Source organism: Crocuta crocuta, unplaced genomic scaffold, assembly GCF_008692635.1.
Source record: "Crocuta crocuta isolate KB4526 unplaced genomic scaffold, BGI_CrCroc_1.0 scaffold260, whole genome shotgun sequence".
Taxonomy (NCBI): Eukaryota; Metazoa; Chordata; class Mammalia; order Carnivora; family Hyaenidae; genus Crocuta; species Crocuta crocuta.
Genome location: NW_027527525.1, coordinates 3,554,043 through 3,578,454, shown reverse-complemented (window position 1 = coordinate 3,578,454; position 24,412 = coordinate 3,554,043). Strand labels below are relative to the sequence as shown.

Sequence of the window (24,412 nt, the reverse complement as noted above, 5' to 3'; positions counted from 1 at the left end):
GAGAGAAAGGACCCTCGGGCCTGACACATAGTAAGCGCTCAATACGCGATCGTGGGACGAATGGCGGAACTGCAGGCAGCGGTTTCCCCGGAACAAACTCCACCTCGTCTCGNGCGCAGGGCGGGGCCGGCTCTCTCCCCTGCGCCCCGCCTCCTGGTCCTCGGCTGGGCGGAGCCCCCGGGCTCCCCGGGCGCGTTGGGCCAGCGGCGAGCCCTGGGCGCGCGGCGGTTACTCTGGTTACTGCGGCAGCGCGGAGGTGGGGAGGGCAGCGGCCGCCCGCGGGGGATGCTGGCGAGGAGGCCGTCGGGAGCCGTCGCCGCCGCCCTGTGAGACCGCCGCTCACCCACGGGGAGACGGAGTCACGGCCTGGAAGGTTCGCGGGGCTGGTGAGCCGGAGCCGAGCGGCCGCGCTTGCCTGCGCCGGGGCCGCCGTCTCGAGTCCAAGGCCCTCCTCGGTGGGAAGGGGCAGCCCCGGGCGGCGCCCCCGCACTTGGCCAGGCCGCCCCTGCCTGGGAGACGGGTCTTTGGTCGCCCAGCCGCTCCTGGGAGGCCACCTGCTGCAGGTGAGCGGGCCCTCGGCACCTTTGGCAGACATCACCTGCCGCGAGCCAGGAGACGCCCGTCCCGGGGAAGGAAACGAATGGGTTGCCGGAAAGGAGAGGGTCGGCTCGGAAGCGGTGGCAATAGGCGAATTTTAAACGCTGCTTTCTAAGTCTGGCCCACTTCCCCCTCTTCACGGAACTGTTTTTATTCCAGCGTGATGGGATTTTGTAGACTCGTCTGATCTGAATTGTAATCCCTGCGACGGCGTTGGCTGCAGGTTGGCCGCCGCCTCGTGCTCCCCTTTGGTGACACGTTTTGGGGGAGAACCTCGAATCACCAAAACTCCGCAAGGAAAGAAGATCTGGACACTGACCCGGGGTCACCGAAGGAGCCTTTGAACCATGTGGACTTTCTTGGGCATTGCCACTTTCACGTATTTCTACAAGAAATGCGGAGACTTCGTCTCTTTGGCCAACAAGGAGCTCTTGCTGTGCGTGCTGGTGTTCCTGTCCCTGGGCCTGGTGCTGTCGTACCGCTGTCGCTACCGGAGCGGGGCCCTGCTCGGGCGCCAGCAGAGCGGCTCGCAGTTCCCGGTCTTCTCGGATATTCTGTCGGCCCTGCCTTTCATTGGCTTCTTCTGGGCCAAGTCGCCCCCGGGATCAGAAAATAAAGAGCAGCTTGGGTCTAGGAGGGTAGGTTGAATTTTAAACGGGCAAATGAATGAGTGTCTTTTTTTAATTTTTTTTTTTTAAATTTAGGATTGGGGTCCCTCGAAGGTAAAATTTCATCTTTCCTAAAGGGCAGAGGCAGCACTTTAGATATTCTGGCCTGAATTCCCATTTAATTTTTGTGGGTTGTTTTGGTTTTATTTTGTTTTGTTTTGTTTTCTAAGCTCTTGGTTTTTTGGCTACATCCTTGAGTGATCGAAAAGATTTGTTTCATGTAGTGTTGGTTGAGCCAGTGCTCCATGGCATTGATTTGATGATGAATATAGAGTTGATTATGAAAGGGGATGTGAAATACTAGAATTTCATTTGGAAGGAGGACAGAATCACTTTTTGTGATTGGGGGGGAAAAGATGTTTTATTTAAACCGTTGGGTAAGGGCTGTATTTGTACCTGAGAAGAAAGAAATGCACAGCAGTTTCAGTCCACTGCTTATACATAACAGCTGGCAGGGGAAAGTAACAGGCCAGTTGGAAAAGCTGAGAGAGCAAATAACGGTTTAGCATTCCAAAGTCTTGGGCAAAACACCCTCCTGTCTCCATGTCAGGGAAGCCTTGAGTAAGTCAGTGCAGTAATGTTCTAAGTCATGTGAATAATTGAGTGAGGTCCGCAGATCAGTCAGGTTCCTAATTCAGAGTCTAGTCTTCAGTCACGTGTGAGGTTATGACCCCCGCAAAGACCCCAGCGGAGGGCAGTGGTGAATGAGGGGGCAGTGGTCCTCGAAGCCAGAACATTTGAGCCTGTTGGCCGTAGGTGTTTAGATTTTTTCCCAAGAGCACTGGAGGATTTGAAGCATGTGGGTAAGAATATTGACTTTTCCTTTTTATTTTTGTTTTTTTTTATTATTTTTTTAAATGTTTTATTTATTTCTAGGAGAGAGAGAGACAGCGTGAGCGGGGGAGGGTCAGAGAGAGAGGGAGTCACAGACTGAAACAGGCTCCAGGCTCTGAGCTGGCAGTCAGCACAGAGCCCGACGCGGGGCTCGAACCCACTAACCGCGAGATCATGACCCAAGCGAAAGTCGGACGCTTAACGGACTAAGCCACCCAGGCGCCCCTGACTTTTCCTTTTTAAAAAGAACATTCCAGTTGGTGTGGGGAGAAAGGATTGCAGGGCACAGGAATGGAAGCCGGCGATCAGGTGAAAGATTACATCGAAAGCCAAGTGAGGCATGATGGTAACTTGGAGTTAGGGCAGGTGGCTCCCAAAAGTAGTTTACTCTTGGAGGCTTCTTGGATCAACATTATTTTACTGGGTCCACAGTACAGACCAGCCAGGGTTACTGAAGGGACGGCTTGGTTTAGAATTTTGGCTCCACCGCTTCTGTCCATGGGACCTTTGGGAAATTGCTTTGTTTCTGTAAGAATGAGTTACCTCTTCTTTCAGGTGGGGATGGCGCTGCTGTTGCTGCCAGTTAGGGAGTTAATTAATTGAATGTGGTCCATAACGATAAATTCTAGATACTAATATTTAGTGGAAAGGTGTTCATCTGTTAGGAACCTTCTGGCTAGTGCCCAGTGCAGTGATATGCTGGGTGTGGGTCCAGGAATAGGAGAGGCGGGAGGGGGGAGGGGAGTCTTTAATCTCAGTTTGGAAACTTCCATGGTGTCTGAGGTAACTTCTGCAGGGTCATGAGCTCCTAGCGTAGGTGGCTGGAATGCCATTACATCATGTGATGTTGAGACATTTTGGGGAGAAGAAAATTTGATTACCAGCCATCAGTGATTGATTCCATTTTGTGAAGAAGCTTTCTGCTGTTTGTTAAACACCAGGGAGTTGGGGCAGTGAGTACAAAGTCCCATTAATGCTTCGTCTACTGACCATTCTCTGAATGACTTAACCAACTCATGTTCCCCTTCCAGGATATGTGTGTGTGTGTGTGTGTGTGTGTGTGTGTGTGTGTCTATAGGTTTAACAGGGAAGACTTAGGAAGAAAAACTGATTTAAAAAATGGCTTAAGATGACAAAAAGGGCTTATCTTGCTCTCAGAATAGCAATTTAAATATAGTAGTCAGTTCTGGTCACTAAGAAATACTTATGGGAAGAGAAGGCTGTAGTCTTTTCCTCTTCATAAAGGGCAAAAAGGTAATTTCTGTAAGAGACATTATGAAAAATGGAATGGACCGGCCCTAGTCCATGCAGAGTTAAAGGAACACTGGATGCATATTAAAATCACAGAGAATCAAATTCTAAAAGATTTTAGGTTTTGTCTCCTTCCTTTTTGCCCGAGGTCTTTTATTAAAATCCCTTCAAAATGGCTTTTGGGCTTATCTTAATCATTAAGGCAGAGAACTCAAGAAAGATGGTTCCTTGCAATTCTGTAACTGAAACATATTTGTCAATCCACAGACCAAGAAAAAATACTTATTTGAACCCTCAATTATTCATTAAAAAAATGCTTTTTAACATTTATTCACCTTTGAGAGACAGAGCATGAATGGGGGGAGGGGCAGAGAGAGAGGGAGACGCAGAAGCTGAAGCAGCCTCCAGGCTCCGGGCTGTCAGCACAGAGCCCGATGTGGGGCTCGAACCCACAAACTGTGAGATCATGACCTGAGCCGGAGTCAGACATTTAACTGACTGAGCCTCCCAGGCGCCCCCTGCATTATTCATTTTAAAAAACCTAACAGGCACTGTTATTCTCAGTGGGCATAAAACTCAAAACTGTTTTTTTTTTTTTTAAATGTTTTATTTATTTCTAGGAGAGAGAGAGACAGCGTGAGCAGGGGAGGGTCGGATAGAGAGGGAGTCACAGACTGAGCTGGCAGTCAGCACAGAGCCTGACGCGGGGCTCGAACCCACGAACCGTGATATCATGACCTAAGCAAAAGTCGGACGCTTAACGGACTAAGCCACCCAGGCGCCCCTGGGCTTTTTTATTTATGAACAAAGTTTTTATTGTCAGCCCACTTAGTCATAGGTTTGCTTATTCCTAAATGGACCAACCGACTAGTCTCTCTTAACATGTCGGGATGCGGCAAATTAAATATGTCCTTATATGTTAAGGACCTAAATGTGAATGGGTCGCACTCCACGGGATAGGATGAGTTATTTTGGACTTCCAGAATTGTCTTGAGTTAAATAATTCTGTTAGTAGATTAATAGCTAGGATGTGACAGTTTTTTTGTTATATAAAAGTGATTTTAGGTTAAGATGGATTTTTCAGATGAAAATCCAGAAGGAGAAAATAAAAATGAATAGTGGAAACATGTGAAAGGTGCTGAATAGTTTACAACGTGAAGTCAAAATAGAAGTTGTATGTGATTTGCATTTGGTAGATGCTTAGTATGTATTTGAAGAACCAAGTAATTAATGATAGAATTTTCCCTATAATAAGTCTTTGGAGCTCCTTGCAGCCATTGTTTATATTTGGCCTGGTGTGGGGGCGCCTGGGTGGGTCAGTCTGTTGAGCGTCCGACTTCGGCTCAGGTCATGATCTTACGGTTCGTGGGTTCAAGCCTCGTGTCCGGCGCTCTGCTGACAGCCAGCTCAGAGCCTGGAGGCTGCTTCGGGTTCTGTGTCTCCCTCTCTGACCCTCCCCTGCTCAAGCTGTCTCTCTCTCTCTCAGAAATAAAAACATTAAAAGAAAAAAAAAATATATATATATATATTTGGCCTGGTGTGGATTTCTAGATAGATCTGTATAACTGCATTTTCTAAATATATGTGGAAAATGACATGTATTTATTTTATTGGGATATTATTACACATTTTTATTTAATAATATTTTGGTATCATTGGTTTTTATATATGACCTGGATTTAAGAACTTAGCAGGGCAGGGCATCTGGTTTGATAATGCTTGAGAGGAAGGTTTTGCCCAAGATGGAAAAGTCTTGAGTGTCTATATAGATTGAAGGAGAGCAAATGTAGATGCGTAATTAACTTTTTTTTTTTTTAAACAGCACAAAAAAGAAAGCAGTATTTCAGAAACCACCTTACTAGGAGCAGCTGCCTCTCCATCAGTATCTTCTCAGAATGATCCGGAAGTTATCATTGTGGGATCCGGCGTAGTTGGCTCTGCTCTGGCAGCCATGCTTTCCAGAGATGGACGAGAGGTGACAGTAATCGAGAGAGACTTAGCGGAGCCTGACAGGATAGTTGGAGAATTTCTGCAGCCAGGCGGTTATCGTGTCCTTAAAGACCTTGGTCTCGAAGGTAGGTCCATACTAGTTTTTAGGAGTTAGCGTGGTATAAGTGAACCCTCTTCACTTTAGAGTGGCCTGTACCTGGTGAAAAGATATTCTAGTTTATTTACATTTCTTAAAGTCCCTATGTATACTCTTACCAACAAATTTACATGAACTCGAATTTAGTGGGTGAGGAGATATAAAGGAGACTTTGTGAGATTTAATAAAGTGGCTTAAAAATAGAAATGGTCAAAATTGAAGATTGGAAAACTAGAATGAGGGCATGAAATTTAGTGAAAAGTGAAGGGAGCTGCCATTGGTGGAGTACATATTATGTGCTTATTATGGAATCTTTGAAAGCCATGATTTTAAAAAGTGTTTTTTAAATGTCTGTTTCTTTTTGAGAGAGAGAGAGAGTATGTGAGCAAGGGAGGGGCAGAGAGAGAGAGGGAGGCAGAGAACCCGAAGCAGGCTCTGAGCTGTCAGCGCAGAACCTGATGTGGGGCTTGAATCCATGAGCCATGAGATTAAGGACCTGAGCGTTCAGTGCCACTTCATCCAGGAGAGGAGAAGGTTTTGGGTATGAGGGAATGGGTACGTGTCACAAAGGGGAAGGGCGATATGTCATGGTTTGCTAACGAAAGGTCAGTAAGATGAGTATAGAAAAATGACCATGGGATTTGGCAGTTTTGGAGGTTGCTTGTGACGCTAACAAGATGTTTCAGCGGAGTTTGGAGACAAAGCCTAGACTGAAGTGCGTGGGAGTTTAAAAAATTTAGGCTAGAAAAGCACTCTTGTGCTCTTCTGTAACAGAAAACAGAAACAGGGCAGTAATGAGATGTAGATGTGAGGATAAAGAAGGTATATTTTGATACTAGAGCATGTTGTGTGGTGACAGAGATGATCAAGTAGAGAGGGAGAAACTGACGATGCAAGAGAGAGAGAAATGACTAAAGGAGTGATGTCCATTCATTCCCTGAATAAATATTCATTTAGCGTGGACCGTGTTGTAGCTGCTGTTCTAGATGCTGAGGCTGCAGCGGTGAACAAAACAGACACAAACTGTTTGAAGAGTGAGATAATGCTGAATGGAGGGGTGTGAGGGAAGGGGAGACTAGGTAAACAATGGTCAGATCTGGGGGCCGAGTCCATAGGATTTCATAGCCCACTATGTGGATTTGACTTCTATTCCAAAGGGAAGCCATTGGAGAAGTTTAAGAAGTTATTCAATCTCACGTTTTAGAAGTGTTGTTTCATAATATTAGTTAGAAGTATTTGTGTTGTTCTGTAGAAAAAAGAGTAGATTATTAAGTGGCAAAGTCAGAAGCAGGGGGACCTGTTAGGAGACTATTGCAGAATCGGTGAGAGTTGATGGCTTGGAACACCCTAGGATCATAGCAGCAGAGCAGGTGGGAAGTGGTCACATTCTGGAAAAGCCTTTTGAAGGAAGAGTCAGTAGGACTTGCTGGTGAGTCACGTATTAGGTATGAGAGAAAAAGAGGAGTCATAATATTTAAGCAAAAGACATTACCAGGAAGAGGTCCGGACTGAACCCTGGGGTACTCTGATGTATGGGATCAGTGAGGCGAATGGGAGTCATAAAGGGGGACTGAGGAAAAGCAGTTAGTGAGGAGGAAAAGCAAAAGCCTGCAGGGCCCAGGACCCAAGTGGAGACAGTGCTTCATGAAGAAGGGAATTTCCATCTCTGTCCCTTTAGTTTCCAGAACCACCACCTTACAAGAGAGGTTTGCCTGAGGCAGATGTTAACAGTGTCCTGAGACAGGATTTTGTAATTTTTATAGTTGAACATTAGGCAACCAGAAATGCTCTCAAAACTAATGACTGTACACGGAATCATTTAGAGATCTAGCATCAGGGAACATCTCCAAGGTTGTGGTAACAAGCCTCAGTGGACTTTTATGTGTGGTTCATACAAGAGTGAGAAGAGCCTCTAAAGTATTTTTTCTAGTCCACATACCATGAATACCTTTAATATTACAAATAAGAAGCTTTATTAACATTCATTATACTGTTAATTTCCCTTGAGTTGTGATGAGATGTGGATGATAGAAACACTTGGAATAGTTACTTTTTGGAGTGTGGATTTTTAATATAATATGGACTGATCCATCCTGAGTATGGATTTTTTTATAATGTTTTTTGTTTGTTTGTTTTTTGAGAGAGAGAGCACAAGTTGGAGAGGGGCAGAGAGAGATGGAAACCCAGAATCTGAAACAGGCTCCAGGCTCTGAGCCGTCAGCACAGAGCCTGATATGGGTCTTCTACTTGTGAACTGCAAGATCGTGACCTGAGCCGAAGTCGGACACTTAACGGGCTGAGCCACCCAGGTGTCCCCTGAGTATGAATTTTTAATAACTGATTGCCCTATGGGTTAAGTTTAATATCTAGAACTCTTTCCTTTTTTAAAAAAAGTTTTTATTTATTTATTTTGAGAGAGAGAGCATGCACAGAAGAGAGGCAGAGAGAGAGGGAAAGAGAGAATCTCAAGCAGGCTCTGCACTGTCATTGTGGCTCATAGTTACAAACCAGAGTCTAGATGAAGAGTCAGACACTTAACTGACTGAGCCACTCAAGTGCCTGCCCCAAGAACTCTTAAAATTAATACATTATAATATAAATGCTCTATCTTTCTAATAATTCTTAGTATACAGTGGGGTATCTCTAATTTTCTTTAGGATTATTTTGGCTTTCCTTGTCCTTTTTGCTTTTCTATGTATAATTTAGAAATAGATTTTCAAAAAAAACTCTGTCAAGATTATGACTGAAATAGCACTGAATCTGTAGCTCAGTTTTGGAATAATTGGCTTAGACTTCCTGTCTGTGAATATGGTATATTCTCCATTCAGTTAGGTCTTTAATGCATTTAAGTAAAGTCTCATAAATCTTGCATGTTCTAGTATTCATGAAGCACGCATTTCATTGAAGAGTAGGGTAGTCTTCTTGCCTGCTTAAGAAAGTAAAAGGGTCCAAAGTCATATTTGATTTCATGAACAAAGTTGAGACAGAGACGGATGTTAAGAAATCTTAAATTGGACCTTATTTATATACTTGTCTTAAGATAGTTTACTCAAGGGAAAATTTTACTTTGCCGTTATACTTTGAGCATTTTCTGGTATGTTCTCAAGTGGCCAGTGTAAACATTTCAGGTACTTCCATTAGTAGAGTTTTGGGTTAAGAAAAACGAACTGTCTAAGTGGCAGCACAAAGCATTACAGAGCTATTAACTGGGCTTCAGATATTTAGGTCAGAAAAGGTGGGCAATTTGCTGAGACCCAAACTGAATACAGTGCTAGTTGGCAGTTTCTCTGACTGAATTTTAACTGTAATAATTTACGAACCATACTAAAAAACTAATTAATTTTGATTCTCGGTCAGATGTCTGACAAAATCCAGCCAGTTTGTCCCTGACTGGATCTTAAGGGCAATTAAAAAGCATATCAGAAAACTAATTTATTTTGATCTTAGCTCAGATGTGTGATAGAATTGTTTGTGAAGATTTTCTTCCATCATTGGAATAATTAGAATAATTTCTAAATTCTAATTTCATCTTAATGTATTAACCATTGTTTATCATTGTGATTTTTAGGCCTATGCGTAGTATTTTCTAAGTTGATACTTCGTAATGTACTTTACCTTTCTAACTTAGATTAATATTTGGTTTGTTTTCATTTCTTCTTTAGTGATAACACTATAGTAAACTTACATTCAAAAATTCTTAAAAATTAAAAATTATGTTTTTAGGATGAACATAGATGAATTTCTAACACTAAGATTATTAAATCAAAGGATGCTAACTTCTTTGTGGTTCTTGATAATTGTTGCCATAATTTCTAACATGTTAATAATTTACAGTATGACCAGTAATATAGAAGTTTATCAATTTTATCATAATCTCACCAGCAATTTTGATAGATTTGGTATCTTTTGTTTGCTTGATAGATTTGGTATCTTAATGTTTCAATTTATTTCATTGATTTGTTTTTTTAATCAGATTTTGAACATTTTCCTGATCAATGTTTCCATATTGCTTAATGTGAATCACCTATTATTACTAGGGTCTTAGTATTTTTCCTATGGAATTTAATGAATACATTTTCTATATAAATGTTAACCTTTCGTGTTATTACAGATTTGCTCAGACTTTTGTCTTTCAGATGCATTAAGATTTTTGAAATAGTTATATTAATGTCCATTTGAAATGGTTTCATCTTGTTATGAAGAAAGAGATTCCTTTTCAATGCCTCCATGTCCTTTGGTGCCTCATATAACTCTGGGCATGTCAACACAATTGATTTTTTTGAACTGAATTGTTTTGCAGATGCAGTGGAAGGCATTGATGCTCAGGTCATACATGGCTACGTAATTCATGATCAGGAAAGCAAATCAGAGGTTCATATTCCTTACCCTCTGTCAGAAAACAGTCAGGTGCAGAGTGGAAGAGCTTTCCATCATGGAAGATTCATAATGGGTCTCCGGAAAGCAGCGATGGCAGAGCCCAAGTAAGACAACTTAAATGTATGATGTTAAAGAAACACATTTAAACTTGGCCTTTGCAAAATACTATTTCATAAGTTGTCCTAAGTGTTTGAGTATGGGCTGGAACATATGTATTGCTAAAGTAGACTACAAATTAGAAGAATGTTAGAGCTTCAGTGCCTTTGTCAAGAATATCATGTAGAGAATTTCCATTTGACACAGAACTATTGAAGTTTCTCCTTTGACTAACTAACTTATTGTTGGAATTTAGAGAATATACTTTTTTTTTTTAATTTTCTTTTTAATGTTTATTTTTGAGAGGCAAGAGAGACAGAGCAGGAGCAGGGGAAAGGGCAGAGAGAGAGGGAGACACAGAATCTGAAGCAGGCTCCAGGCTCTGAACTGTCAGCACAGAGCCACACGTGGGACTTGAACTCCCAAACTGTGAGATCATGACTTGAGCTCAAGTTGGCCACTTAACCGACTGAGCCACCCAGGTGCCCCTGGAGGATATACTTGTAATTAAGGTTTAAGTCCCTGTCTGCCTATTTGGGAGTCAGAGTTTGTGCATATGGTATTTTCTGTTAAAAGTCAGAACAGAGGACTTCAAGGGAAAATCCTTTTTTTGTTCTTTACTAAAGTCTGGCAGGACTGGCTTCTTCTCTTAATTATTAACTTCTATCTGCCCCTAGCCTTTAGGCACTGTAATTGAAGAGGTTTTAAACATGAGCACCCTCATATCATTGGCAAAGGCTTAAGTACTGAGTGAGCTATTGAAGAAGTAAGTGGACTTACCCTTAGGACTGAAAGAATTTGATGTCTGTGGAAGCAGAATATGTTCATTGTAGAAAAATTGAAAAATCCACAAAAATGTAAAGAAGATTGTAAAAATTATCCATGATTCTCCTGACTAGAAGTTAACTATTCTGAATAATTTGGTGGATAAAGTCCCAATTCTGTTTTCCCGTCTGTGTATGAATCTGTGTGGGTGTGTAAAGGTTTTCTGCCTGTCTTTTTTTTAATGAATTGAGGTAAAAATCTAATGTTCCTTTTAAAAATAGTTTTAAAGATCATTAGATTAGTATCTGTGTATTCAATCTTAAGAAATTAGAAAATAAAAACCACACTTAATTCTGAAACCGATTAATGATGTTTTTGTATTTGGTCATTCCAGACCTTTTCTGTGTCCATGTGCACACACGTGTGTCCAGTTCACATGGGTAAACTGGAGATGAGGAATTTTTCCTTCCTTATTTAAGTTGTTTGTGCTACTCTGATTTATTTCTGTGTGTTTATCCTTTAGTACAAAGTTTATTGAAGGCATCGTGCTGCAGTTACTAGAAGAAGATGACGCTATAGTGGGAGTTCAGTACAGGGATAAAGCAACCGGGGACATCAAGGTGAGAGCTATCAAATGTTCGTTCTTCCTAAGAGGCTTTGTTTTCCTTCTTTTTCTCCTATTCCTTTCAAAAAGTAGGCCCACCAATTTACTCCTTGAGTTCTAAGTCCTTGAGTTCTCCGTGGGTTCTCTCTAGGTCCTCTTGCAACACAGTGCCCGTGAGAGCACCTCCGAACGCTATACAGACACCTTGGTAGACCCCCCACTACATTAGCTGTATTAAAAACTGAAGTGAGGAATACAGAAAAGCAGAGGAACCTGGAATGTAAAAAACACGAAGGATTCGATATAAAAGAAATGATTAGGATAAAGTAAGCGAAAGGTTTCAAATTGTTTGAATTTGAAAGAGGAAAAGTATGAGAATGTCTGGGGAAGTAGCAGAGTAGAATAGTTTCCAGTATTTGCTCATTTTGGTTTAGTGAAAGAATGAAAGGCTAGTCTGTTGGTTTTTGTGGGTGGGTCACCACCACCTAGAAACTGTGCTCTAATGTGGGAGATTGCAAGGTAACGTAAATACATACATCCATATTGACAAACATTCTTCTAAGCCCTGGCCACTGGTTGAAAGCATTATATGAAGTTAGAAAATTCTAGAATAGGGGAGGTGGATAGGAGAATGGACTAAATGTGTGATGTACATTAAAGAGGGCCCTTGTGAGGATGAGCGCTGGGTGTTGAATGTAAGTGATGAATCATTAATTCTACTTCTGAAACCAGCTCCACTATATGTTAACTAACATGAATTTACATTTTAAAAAAAAGTAAAGAAAATTCTAGAATAAACATTGGACTCGTCCTTGGACTTTGTGATGATGAGATTCAGTCTTCTGTGGTCCATGCTCATTTTGTAGTTGTTTCCCTTACTGTCTGTTAAAGTGTAACTTAACTCCCAGATGGTTTGGAGGGTAGTGCTTTGAAGGAAGGCAGTCCGCAGAGAGGAAGCATCAATGTGTTGTGCGTTAACTTAAGCCCAGTAACAGCTTCTTCAGTAGCATTATCTTCATTACCTTCTATAATGTTGTCCATCAAAATATGTAAATATTTTCAATGTGGTCCTTTTACTTTGTATTTCTAACTATTTAGCTGAGTATTGTTTATCTTTGTTGCAGGAACTCCATGCTCCCTTGACTGTTGTTGCTGATGGACTTTTTTCCAAGTTTAGGAAAAACCTGATCTCCAATAAAGTTTCTGTTTCATCTCATTTTGTTGGCTTTCTTATGAAGGTACTATAGGAATATAATTTAGAAAAATAAATGCAACTTGAAATTCGAAAATTACTAAATATTTTTCCCCCTCTAGCATGCACCACAGTTTACAGCCAATCATGCGGAACTTGTTTTGGCTAATCCGAGTCCAGTTCTCATCTACCAGATTTCATCTGATGAAACTCGAGTACTTGTTGACATTCGAGGGGAAATGCCCAGGAATTTAAGAGAATACATGACTGAAAAAATTTACCCACAGTTGCCTGGTAAGAAAGAGATTTCATGGGGCGCCTGGGTGGCTTAGTTGGNATTTCATCCACATTGTAATCTGTAGTCTGAAAACAAATATCACAAAAGGCTGTCCCTCTCCGGTTCTCACTAAAGCTGTTTCTAAATTAGGCCAGAGATCAGCATGGCAGGTAAAACAAATGCATCCAGTCNGGGAGTTCTATTGTTAGTCTCCTTAGGAACCTCCACACTGTTTTCCAGAGGGGCTGTACCAGTTTGCATTCCCCCATATGTAGTACTTTTTAAGGTGGTCCGTATAGCAATCTAAGGTCTCCGAATTCTTGAAATATCTCTTACGCTTAATTACTTTTGTGCTTGGTTTTTGTAGCAATAGTAGCTACCATTTATTGACTATCTACTATAATGTGCTTTACAAACATAACTTAATCTACACCATCACCCTATGAGGTGACTGACGCATTATCATGATCCCCAAGTTACTGATGAGGGAACTAAGAATCAGCAAAAGCTCCTTCAAAGATAAATCATGTCATGGGTAGTGACAGAGCCAATGTTGAGGCCAGTTGTGTCTGGCTCATACAGCCCCCTTTCAGAATGTTTGAGCTGTAAGCAATCTTCAAGATCATTTTTAGTTTTGAGTTGAATACAGAAAGGCTTTATGAGATTTTAGACATCTTTGTAAAACACTCCTAAAAAATTTACTTTCTGACATTTTTTTGAGACTGGGAAGATGTAAGTAAAAAAAAATCTAAAATATTGAGATATTAGTAATAGGAAACTATCTGTGGTGGGTGTATGTTTTGTTTAAAAATTCTGTTTCTTTTTCAGGTGTTTTTGTTGTGTTTTGTTTTTACATAAGCTCTTTGCCCAATGTGGTGCTTAAACTTATTACCCCCAGATCAGGAGTCATATGCTCTACTGACTGGGCCGGCCAGCTGCCCACTAGTTACTTTTTAATCTATGTGAAAACACTCTGTTTAATAAGAATATAAATAGATCTGAAGGTATATATGGACTTAGAGTTTTAATAATGACATTTTTAGGATGCCTGGGTGGTTCCATCGGTTGAGCGTCTGACTCTTGATTTTAGTTCAGGTCATGATCCCAGGGTTGTGGGCTTGAGCCTTGCAGTGGGCTCCACCCTGAGCATGCAGCTTGCTTAAGATTCTCTCTCTCTCTCCTTCTCCCCCTCTGCCTCTCTCAACCTTGCGCTCACTCTCTATCTCCCAAAAAAAAAAAAAAGACATTTTCAACATTTCAATATATTTTTACTTAGTTAAGCCATTTTTGAAGCTTTTAGGAAAAATGAGTTATTCACATTTAAGAAAAAGATGGTCAATAATGTGATATTTTTATTTTTTATTTTATTTTTTTATTTGTTTATGATTTTATTTTCAAGGAATCTCTATATCCAACATGGGGCTTGAACTCACAACGCTGAGATTGAGAGTTGCACACTTTGGGGGCCTGACTGGCATGGTCAGAGCAGCGTGTGACTCTTGATCTTGGGGTGATGAAGTTGCAGCTCCATACTGAGCATAGAGATTACTAAAAAGATAAACTTAAAAAAAAGAAGAGGTGCATGCTCTACCAACTGAACCGGCCAGGCGCCCCAATAATGTATTTTTGGCATTTTTTTCCCTTTTACTGTAGATTGCCTTTTCCAGTACAGAGGTTCAGAACAGACTTCCCTGAGACCACGGTGGGAAACATTTGTAGATTTATATTAATATTAGGTTATCGAAATTCTACTTACAAGAATGGAATAGTTTCAGCTTAGGCATTCTGCTCCTGTATTCCCAGATCACAAAGAGAACTGTATGAAAAGATGGTTCATTTCCTATACAAGTAAAAGCATAAAACTTTAAAACTTGGGAGTATCTGGGGCGCCTGGGTAGCTAAGTCAGTTGAACATCCGACTTCGGCTCAGGTCATGATCTCACAGTTTGTGGGTTCGAGCCCTGCATCGGGCTCTGTGCTGACAGCTCAGAGCCTGGAGCCTGCTTCGGCTTCTGTATCTCCCTGTCTCTCTGACCCTCCGTTGCTCACGCTGTATCTTCCTCTCTCTCAAAAATAAACATTAAAAAATTTTTTAAAAACCCCAAAAAACAAAACTTAGGAATGTCTGAGAGATGAGCTAATCACCAAAGCATTTCAATTTATAGATGAAGAAACTGAAGCTCAGAAAGGTAGAGCTTTCTACATCTTACCCTTTTTCTACCGTACATACATCCCTGCTGTTTGTGAATTAGTAGTACATTTCCTCTGTCATTACCAGAATATGATGGTGGTGACAGTAACCTAAGTGTTAAATCTGATCCCTGTCAGTGAACATTTGGAAGAGACATGGCTGGTTTTTCTTCCTGTCTCCTCTCCTCTGAATTTGCTTCACTCTTTTAGCTTTTTTGTTCATTCAGCTTTGTGTATATCTATTTACATTAATTTTCTCAGATTTCTTAGTCATTCCTTAGCATGAATAACTAGGTGCTTAATTAACAGCTGTATTAATAAAATAATTAGTCCTTGATTTACTACAAGGATATATGTAACAACCATGACAGAAGTATAGAAGGTATTTGTTTATACTTGATTAAGAATGTGTGATAATTGAAAATTGAATTTTATAAACCATTTATTTGGTGGGTTGGGATTTATTGCAGATCACATCAAAGAACTGTTCCTGGAAGCCATTCAGAATTCTCGTTTGAGATCTATGCCAGCAAGCTTTCTTCCTTCTTCCCCAGTAAACAAACGAGGTATTATTTTATTGGAGTAATTTTATAAAGGATATTACAGATACTTAAATTCCAAATATTCCAGATAAAATATGTGATTAAATTTATGCTGCTGGGAATGATATGTGGGACAGAGAAGTGGTTACTGTGGATAAACACGTTACTAACACCAAAATTAGTTTTATGATATCTTCATTATTTAATGTTGAGTGTATTTAAGTCATTATACTGGTTATTTGGGATACAAGTTAAATATAGCCCTAAATCTAGAGAAGGCAGTTTTCTGGTGAGGGGTATAAACGAGTAATTTCAGAACACTGTTGATAAATGCTGTAGTATAAGCCCACTCGCGGTACCACAAGATTCACTCTGGCAGTGGGCGGAGCTTGTGAACTCAGAAGGGTGATTCGAGAAGACATGTTGGGGCATGAAGGATTAGTGGGAGTTCATTAGGTGGACAGTGAAATGAGGGACTTGTAAGTAGATGGAACAGCATCTGCAAAGGCCAGGAGGACTGAGAAATGGTGGCCCATTCAGTGAACTCAGGTGGTTTCCTATGGCTGGAGCATAGGCTAGGTGTGAGAGTGGCAGTGAGCATGGAAGGCAGGGGTGGATCTGTGTGTCGCTGGGACACAGAATGCCTAAAAGTTGGTGACTTGTTGGCTGTGGTAGTAAGGGAGAGGAGAGGGAGGCTCTTGATGGATTCCACATTCCGGCTGAGATAATTTTGCCAGCTATTTGCTGATATTGGAAATATGGGGAGAAGAATGTAAGTTTAGGAAGTGTGGGAAGAGGTGGTGAGTCCGCTCTTGGACATACTGCGTATGAAGCACTCGCAGGGCATTAGAGTGGAGGCGTGCAGAGCACCCCCGGGGGTGTGCGTGCGGAGCCGAAGACAGCTGTGAGTGGGAGCTGTTGCTACCCTGTGCGTCCTGAGCATAAACAGAATCTGCTATGGAAAAACATGCATAATAAACTACTAATCACACAAGGAAATGAATGTAAAGAAGAACGAAGAGGCCAAGGCCAAATCGATACAAACAGCCTGCTCGCAACAATTGATGGAGTTAGAAATGCTCCTTGGAGAAAGAGGAATAAAAGCTGTTTATAGTTTGAGGTGTTTTTAGAGAAGATATTAGAATAATACATAAGAAATGTGAATTAGCATTTAGAAGCTACATTTTTAGAAGTTACTTTTTATCATGTGTATTTTATAGTTAGTTACAGAAGTAGTTTGTTGTGAGGTCACAGAAAATAGTTATCCATAATTTTTGTTATGGATCCCACAATTCATAACAATCTTATGGTTGTCTCTCTCACAAATACAATTAAGTAAATGCTCTGTTGAGATGTTGCTCAAGTCTCAGGTCAATAAGGCGGGCAGTGGACGGGGTGTGGGGGGCTCTCGGTCAGGACCCTCAGGCGTGTGCCCCGCCCCTGCAGTCAAATTGGGGCGCTTCCTGCCCCTGCAGTTTTGAATCAAGGAGCTGATTTTCAGATAAGATTCAGTCCCCACTTATTCGTCCAGATTCACTTCAGATAGGTGTGGAATATCTGCTTCTTCCTGTTCAACTCAGGCTAGAGCATGGGTACCCTCTTCCCAGGGCTTACCTGCTTCCTGTAACTTACACCTTTACGGACCTTTCTCTGGAGTGTGCTGGCAGCCAGTGTTGCCGTGAAATGTTACAACTCTTCATTGTTTACCTTGTCAGAGGCCTGCCTTTTATGCCAAGGTTCTTTCGGTGTCTTCATGAAAGAGGCCTTATGCGTACGTGACACTGTTCGACTTAACCTTAGGTTCACATGTGACTTGCCCAATGGCAGAGAACATGTTCTCATTCTCACTGTACCCCCGTATCCAGGACATAGTAGGTACCCCATCTGTATTAACTGAATCTTTGCATCAGCAAATTTTAGACATGATTTGTTCCCTTGTGTTCTCACATTCTGATTTCCTGGCTCACATCCAGAATGTTTGTAAATTAACAGACCATTTTTTTGTGTGTCTTAGGGGATGATGTCATAGTCTAAATTCTCTCTCATTGTAGGTGTTCTTCTTCTGGGAGATGCATATAATATGCGGCATCCTCTTACTGGGGGAGGAATGACTGTTGTTTTTAAAGATCTAAAGATATGGAGAAAATTGCTAAAAGGTATCCCTGACCTTTATGATGACGCAGCTGTCTTCCAGGTAGGATATTCAATCATCCTTTGACAAAAATGCCTCAAAATAGATTTTCTTTCTGGGCCCCAGAGGAATGGGGCCTTCTTAGGGGACCTGCCCCTGGGAGCCTGACCCTAAGTCCTGGTTCTTGCTCCGGTATAAAGAACCTGTGAGCCTGGGCACTCCGTGAATTGTACCAAACGTCTCTGGGTTTTTTGTTTTTTTTAAATGTTTGTTTTGAGGGGGGGGGGTGCAGGGGATGGACACAGAGAAAGAGAAAAAATCCATAGAGAGAGCAGGAGAGGAGCAGAGAGAGAGAGAGAAAATCCCAAACAGACTTGAGAGAGAGGGAGAGAGAGAGAGAGAGAGAGAGAGAATCCCAAACAGGCTTTGCACTGCCAGCAATGAGCCTGATGTGAGGCTCGAATCCATGAACCATGAGATGGTGACCAGAGCTGAAATCAAGTCGGATGCTTAACTGACTGAGCAGCCCCAGGTGCCCCGATTTCTCCATTTTTGTATTTGAGGATTATGTAGCATTGGACTGCGGGCCACTTTGCTTGTCGTGATTGTACATTCAGCTTCAGAGCTTTGGAGCTCATTGCTCTGGAGGTGCGTGCGTGCGTGCGTGTGTGTGTGTGTGTGTGTGTAAATGATGAATGTAAGGCAGCATTACTTGTAGGTAATCTTCAGGATAAACATCAGCTTGAGGGGATTGATTATAAGCACTCATTTGTGCTTCCTCCCACTCTTAACCATGTAACAAGTGATCTTTTTCTTTTTTAGGCCAAAAAATCATTCTACTGGGCAAGAAAAACATCTCATTCCTTTGTTGTGAATATTCTTGCTCAGGCGCTTTATGAATTATTTTCTGCCCCAGATGGTAAGTACAGATATATATATATTTTGTTTGGTGGTGGTGGTTGTTTTTTTTTTTTTTTTAAAGTTTAGAGAGAGAGGGGCAGAGAAAGAGAATCCTAGGCGGGCTCTGCACTGACAGTATAGAGCCCAGTGTGGAGCTCAAACTCCTGAACCATAAGATTATGACCTGAGCCAAAGTCGGACTCTTAACTGATTGAGCCACCTGAGCACCCCTAAGTATAGATAATTTTTAATGGAAATTATTGAACTGCGGACTTTTAGCACAGGAAGGGATTCTTTAGCACGGTTAGTGGTTAGGCCAGAAAAAGAAATATTTCCCAAGTCTACTGACTGCCAACCTGATGACCCTTAACTCCATCCTTGAGTGAGAATTTTAGCCTCTAATGAACATGTATCCACCACTCTGTGGGGAGGTATTAACAGTGATACTTCAATAACGTGTCCTTATTTGTTTCTCTGGTCCAGATCAGCTAATGCACAGCCACAGACACACAGAGATGTGACGGAGGGTCTTCTGGTTGTGAATTAAAACAAAACGCAGTTGCTAAGCCTTTTCTTCCTGAACACCAGTTTTGATTTCTGTTCGTAGTAGTTTATAAAATAAATAATGAGCTTCTAAAAAATTAAGATTTTGTCTCCTGCTACGATGCACAAGTAGCAGAATGTATCCACCTTTTACTCACTTGAAACAGTCCCATGCTTTTATTTTTGCTTCCATGTTGTAAAGTGGTGATGGTCAGTCTGTATATTAAGCAAAACGCGACATAGTAGAAGCAGTAGGAATGGAGCAAGAAGCGACCGTGCCACAAGGAGACAGGACGTTTAGGTTTTCAGGAATAAATGTAACTCCGGTCCTATTACTTCAGATATTTACAACAAGCCCACTTCTGTGAACTGGCCAGGGTCCTGGCGGTCCCTGCTTTGGTGACCTGATACGGTACAAGTGCCTTCTGTAGCCCCTCTGCACGTTACCCTTGCTAAAAGAAAAAACAACTCATTGGTAGTGATTCGCCAGTCTACCCTCTCTTGCTAACTGGCATGGAAGCGAAAATGGCAGGGTGGGCGACTAAAAAGAAAAGAACTAAGTTTTGAGTTTTTCTAAGCACTTCTTTTGAAGCTTTCCTAAGCTCTTGAGATTTTTACATTATGAATTTCAGTCTGCGAACAAAGAACTTAAAAAAAGTACGGTAGGAGAGGAAAGAGGTTTATTGGAGTAAGTTTACGTATTACTTCCTTTTATATCTGTTCTAAGGAAAAATCTAAGTATACCTGAAAAGAACATTTATGCTATCTAGAAAGATTACTGGTTGAGAATTCTATGTTGTGAGGGTTTAACAGGTTACTTTGAAAAGTACGAGAAAGTATAGAGATAAGGCACTGTTAATATTTATTCCTCACAGCTATTCTTTTTACTTGATAATTTGCTCAGAGATACAGGTTGGGTATCTTAGAGACTGGGAGTTTGGTTTCTAGAATTGTGTTTTTATGACAAAAAGAATTTACAGAATATTTGCATCATTTAGTGAATTTACAACACAAAGAAATAACCTTTAAATGTTAACTTCTGAGACCTGCATGTTTTTTACAGTGATTATTTTTTAACAGAAAAAAGTTTGTTCATACTTAAGCTATTACTTTAATGCTAATTATGGAATTTAAAAGAAATTTGGGATTGTTGAAATTCCAGGACTAGACTTTTTAAAAAAATGATAAGCCTTGGTCTATGTTACATTTTCTTCCCGACAGATCATTAGCACCCCAAAATAGATGTGTGAATAATTTTGATTCAGAGTGATTTTAAAATTTTATTTTAGATTCCACACATCAACTAAGAAAAGCCTGTTTGCTTTATTTCAAACTTGGTGGAGAATGTATTGCTGGTCCTGTTGGGCTGCTTTCCGTGTAAGTTATTGTTGTTTTAAGTATACCTAATGTTTATTTATTTAGAGAGTGCAGGCAGGGGAGGGGCAAAGAGGGAGAGAGAGAATCCCAAGCAGGCTCCATGCTGAGAGCATGGGGCTTGAACTCTCACACTGTGGGGCCTGAACTCTCACACTGTGAGATCATGATCTGAACTGAAATCCAGATTCGGACACTTAACCTACTGAGGCACCCAGGCGCCCCAAGTTGTTCTGATGACACAGGAACCGGATATTTCAGGTTTTCTTTGGGACTGCTCAGTTTACGAATGACTGCAAGTCTTTCTTCCTTATACATTTTGTCACTTTACCATCCACTGGAATCTCAATCAGAAGGTAGTCAGAGAAAAGAGAAAAACAACATTTAGTCCTGTGTTTTACTTCTGGGAAAAGTGGTGAGCAGAAATCGGTGGTAGATGAGGCTAAAACCCAGATAAAATAGCTTATTGTTTTGCTGGCGGCTTTAACCACATGATCTGACTGTTGGGAGCGACAGATTACAGAGGAGTTTGTATTTAAAATTTAATTCAGTTGACGCGCAGGGACTTGTGAAATTCTGTAGTGGTTCGACAGTACAGACGTGGAATCATTCTTGAAAAGTCTGCGGGGTAAAATTTCTTCAAGTCTGTTCTCATTCATCTATAATCTGAATGTCAATACTGTTACCTTTGGAAAACCTAAGATTCCCACAGGTCAGGCCATCCAGGTACTTCGGACTGAGATCTCAAGATTAGCGAAACAGCTCAAAACATACAGTTTATGTAAACTAGACTAAGAAGAGGTGCTGGCTTCTCTGACAGGAGGTAGTCTGGGGAGTTTCTTGGAAGAACATTTATTTGTCCCTGTCATCATACACGGGCCACTCAAGCTTGCAGAGTCCTGTAAAGTGTAGAGCGTGTGTTTAGCTTTGTAGGGGATACATAATTAGAACCTTTTTATGAGTAAATTTTAATTGCCAGGTCTTACTAATATATATACATATATATTTTTTTTTCTATTACAGACTATCTCCTAATCCTCTAATTTTAATTGGACACTTCTTTGCTGTTGCGATCTACACCACATATTTTTGCTTTAAGTCGGAGCCTTGGATTACAAAACCCCGAGCCATTGTCAGTAGTGGTACTGTCTTGTACAAAGCATGCTCTGTAATATTTCCTCTGATTTACTCAGAAATTAAGTACTTGGTTCATTAAGCTTAAAAGGGAACCATTTGTGAATGAATATTTGGAACTCACCAAGTCCTAAGAGACTCTTGGGAGAGGATGTACATAGCAGAGAAGTCAGCCACTTCTAAAGTGGAAACTCTTGGATTAAGATTGGGTTTAATTTGTTTTTGAGGTTATTTGTATATAAAAATGTAAATATACTTTGCAATTTAAAATGAAGGGTAAAATAGACATTGGAAAAAAACGATCCTTATCATAAATTAGTGCTAACACTGAGACTGCAGGTTTTCTTTTGACTTCGGGGATTTGGGCAGAGTCACGTGGGACATGCAAATAAAGGAGAATGAGCTTGAATGCCTCTGTGCGGACTTTATACAGCTTCATGATCATGTTTCAAAAAGAAAACCAAAGCGGTATGGAAAAGGCAGAGGGAAGCCATTTGGTCTGTTCTGTTAAATAGCTGATGGGGAAGTGGCCTTAATACTTTTGCACTTCACCTTCCTCACGTGTCAGTTTGATAAGGTTCTCTTACATGTTCACACAGGAGCACAGTCAAGGGCTTTAGAAGTTCCACTGTGTAACATGGATTAGCCAGGCTGGGATTATGGAAGAGACCGTGAGTCCATAAATATAAGCACCTATGATGTTAGGATGTTGAAAACTCCAAATTTACTGAGTTTTAGTCTATTTGAGAAGATCATGGACATCAGAAAAGTGTCATGAAATTTCAGTAAACTCCCAAATGTCACTGAAGTAAACTGTTTCTAAAAGAGCAGTAAAACATGACTTGGAATATTAAGTAACTACTTCAGATTATAATGATAAGGGCTAAAAGGACTTAAAAGCTTTTATTTTATTGAAAAACATTTTTAAAGTTTATTTGAGAGAGAGAGAATAAGTGGGGGAGGGGCAGAGAGCCAGGGAAACACAGGATCCAAAGCAGGCTCTGTACTGTCAGCACAGGGCCTGATGCAGGGATGCAGGGGTCGAGCCCACGAACTGTGAGATCATGACTTGAGCCAAAGTCAGACGCTTAACTGACTGAGCCACCCAGGCGCCCCTAAAAAGCTTTTATACCAAAACTCTCTTTTTCACCTTTTAAGTTCTCTCCATTGAGGATCGTTCACTAGCCAGGTCACGCGTGGTGTCACTCGCACGCATCATTTGCCTCATTTGGCACGGCGTATGGTGGACTCGTTCACTTGGTTGTGAAAGCTCCTCCGAGGGTGTCCCACACTTCTGTCTCCTGGTTTAAATCTCACTTTCTTAGTCTGGCCTTCTTAGTAGCTGGCTTTCTTTGGGGGCCATTTTCACAGAGAACTAAAGACCCCACTTCATGCAGTTACAGTTAACTGATTACAAATGGAAAACCACAAGGTATTTTTGAGATGATGCTGGATGGCCTAGGACTGACTAGGTTCTCATGCACCGTGCAGCCTCCCACTGGGGGACGCTTCCAGACTCCTTATGTGTTGGGCAACAATTTGCTTAAAAAAATTGTTTTTAATGTTTATTTTTTTGAGAGAGAGAGAGAGAGAGAGGGTGAGAGAAAGAGGAGAGACTGAGCGGGGAGGGGCAGAGAGGAGGAGACACAGAATCCAAAGCAGGCTCCAGGGTCTGAGCTGTCAGTACAGAGCCTGACGCGGGGCTTGAACTCACAGACCGTGAGATCATGCCCTGAGCTGAAGTTGGATGCTCAACCGACGGAGTCACCCAGGCGTTCTGAGCAACAATTCACTTGTAAAATTCTGTGCTGGGCCTTGACTAGGCTGCGCTGCTGGGGTGGGGGCTCAGGTGGCTGGGGAAGGGAGGGAGGGAGCAGCTGAAGTTGGAGACCCACAGAAGGCATGCTGGGAATCCCCTCTCCCCAACCCCGGAGCTCTGTGGCTGGAAGACACAGTGAATCTCAGACACCAAGAAACTGCCACAGTACGTGGTCCGTGTATCGTGTGGTGTCTGGTCCCGATCCTGCCATCACATGTGCCTGCCAGCCTGTTGTGGGTGTATCCACGCGACCTACCGGATTCCTCGCTTACCTTCCAGAGAAGTTTTGTTATTTTTAAACAGGCTGCATCCACATTTTTGGCATCATAGGCAGAAGGACACCTTTAGGTACTGGCAATTACTGTTTTACTGAAAATCCCGAGTTGCACAAATAGTTCTTTAGAACATAAAACTAAATGGATTTAGACGTAACAATTACATTCGGCGTTTATAAGAGGCAGTACAAAAGTGTATTCTGCTCCTACATGATACAAATCGCATATAATACCGTGATTTAAACAAAATTATATGAACGAGGGCTTTGAGACACATCTTACTCAAACCTGATGTTTCTCACCGTGAAGGAGAGCAATGCAGGTCTCTGAGCCGCTGAGTTTCTTCATTTCTAAATTCATTTTAGTCATGGGGAGATTTAAGGACAAGCCTTTGACTGGAGAAGCAGATGTCAAAGTCACAGGACTGTTCTGAATTCATCAAAGATGAAGTTGGGCACGTGCGCTTCAGCAACCTGAAGAGTAAACAGAAGAGCTACGGTTTCCAGGGCGCTGATTCACCACAGTCAGAGCTGTCCACACGCAGGTCAACAAGAACCTCCGTTGGGGCAAGGTGGTCCCGGGGAGGTGGACTCACGGGTGGAGCACTCCCTCAAGTCGCTGCCTTGCATTTCCGCCATTCCTCACACTGGTGTCTGGCTTCTTGGCACTGTTGGCACCTGAGATGTGTCCCCCCCAACACACATGCCACCCTCCCCCCGCCCCCCCCACGCCGGAGCACTGGGCTCTGCTAGGAACG

General features: G+C 41.7%; 2 protein-coding genes across 4 annotated transcripts in view; one reads left to right on the top strand and one right to left on the bottom strand.

The window, feature by feature from the left end:
• Positions 1-258: 258 nt before the first annotated feature.
• Positions 259-21,970, top strand: SQLE (squalene epoxidase). The gene is made up of 11 exons (XM_077764257.1): positions 259-1,235; positions 5,173-5,425; positions 9,737-9,917; positions 11,198-11,294; positions 12,403-12,516; positions 12,593-12,764; positions 15,408-15,503; positions 17,531-17,673; positions 18,433-18,529; positions 20,343-20,430; positions 21,451-21,970. Exons 1-11 carry the CDS (start codon positions 945-947, stop codon positions 21,641-21,643), a joined length of 1,725 nt encoding a protein of 574 aa, XP_077620383.1. The 5' UTR covers positions 259-944; the 3' UTR covers positions 21,644-21,970.
• Positions 21,971-23,729: 1,759 nt separating this feature from the next.
• The window catches only part of WASHC5 (WASH complex subunit 5), a 60,496-nt gene continuing 59,813 nt past the window's right edge, over positions 23,730-24,412 (bottom strand). For all 3 annotated transcript variants that reach the window (XM_077764229.1, XM_077764239.1, XM_077764247.1), the window contains one exon: positions 23,730-24,128. In XM_077764229.1, the coding sequence (XP_077620355.1) occupies positions 24,072-24,128 (57 nt within the window). In that variant the 3' untranslated portion in view covers positions 23,730-24,071. The remainder of the gene's footprint in view (positions 24,129-24,412) is intronic.

Bases quoted from the DNA above. Each gene is read 5' to 3' on its own strand.
- SQLE (XM_077764257.1), top strand. From the start codon at position 945: ATGTGGACTTTCTTGGGCATTGCCACTTTCACGTATTTCTACAAGAAA. The intron at 9,918-11,197 runs GTAAGACAACTT...TTTATCCTTTAG, and splicing joins GCAGCGATGGCAGAGCCCAA to TACAAAGTTTATTGAAGGCA. The intron at 17,674-18,432 runs GTAGGATATTCA...TTTCTTTTTTAG, and splicing joins ATGACGCAGCTGTCTTCCAG to GCCAAAAAATCATTCTACTG.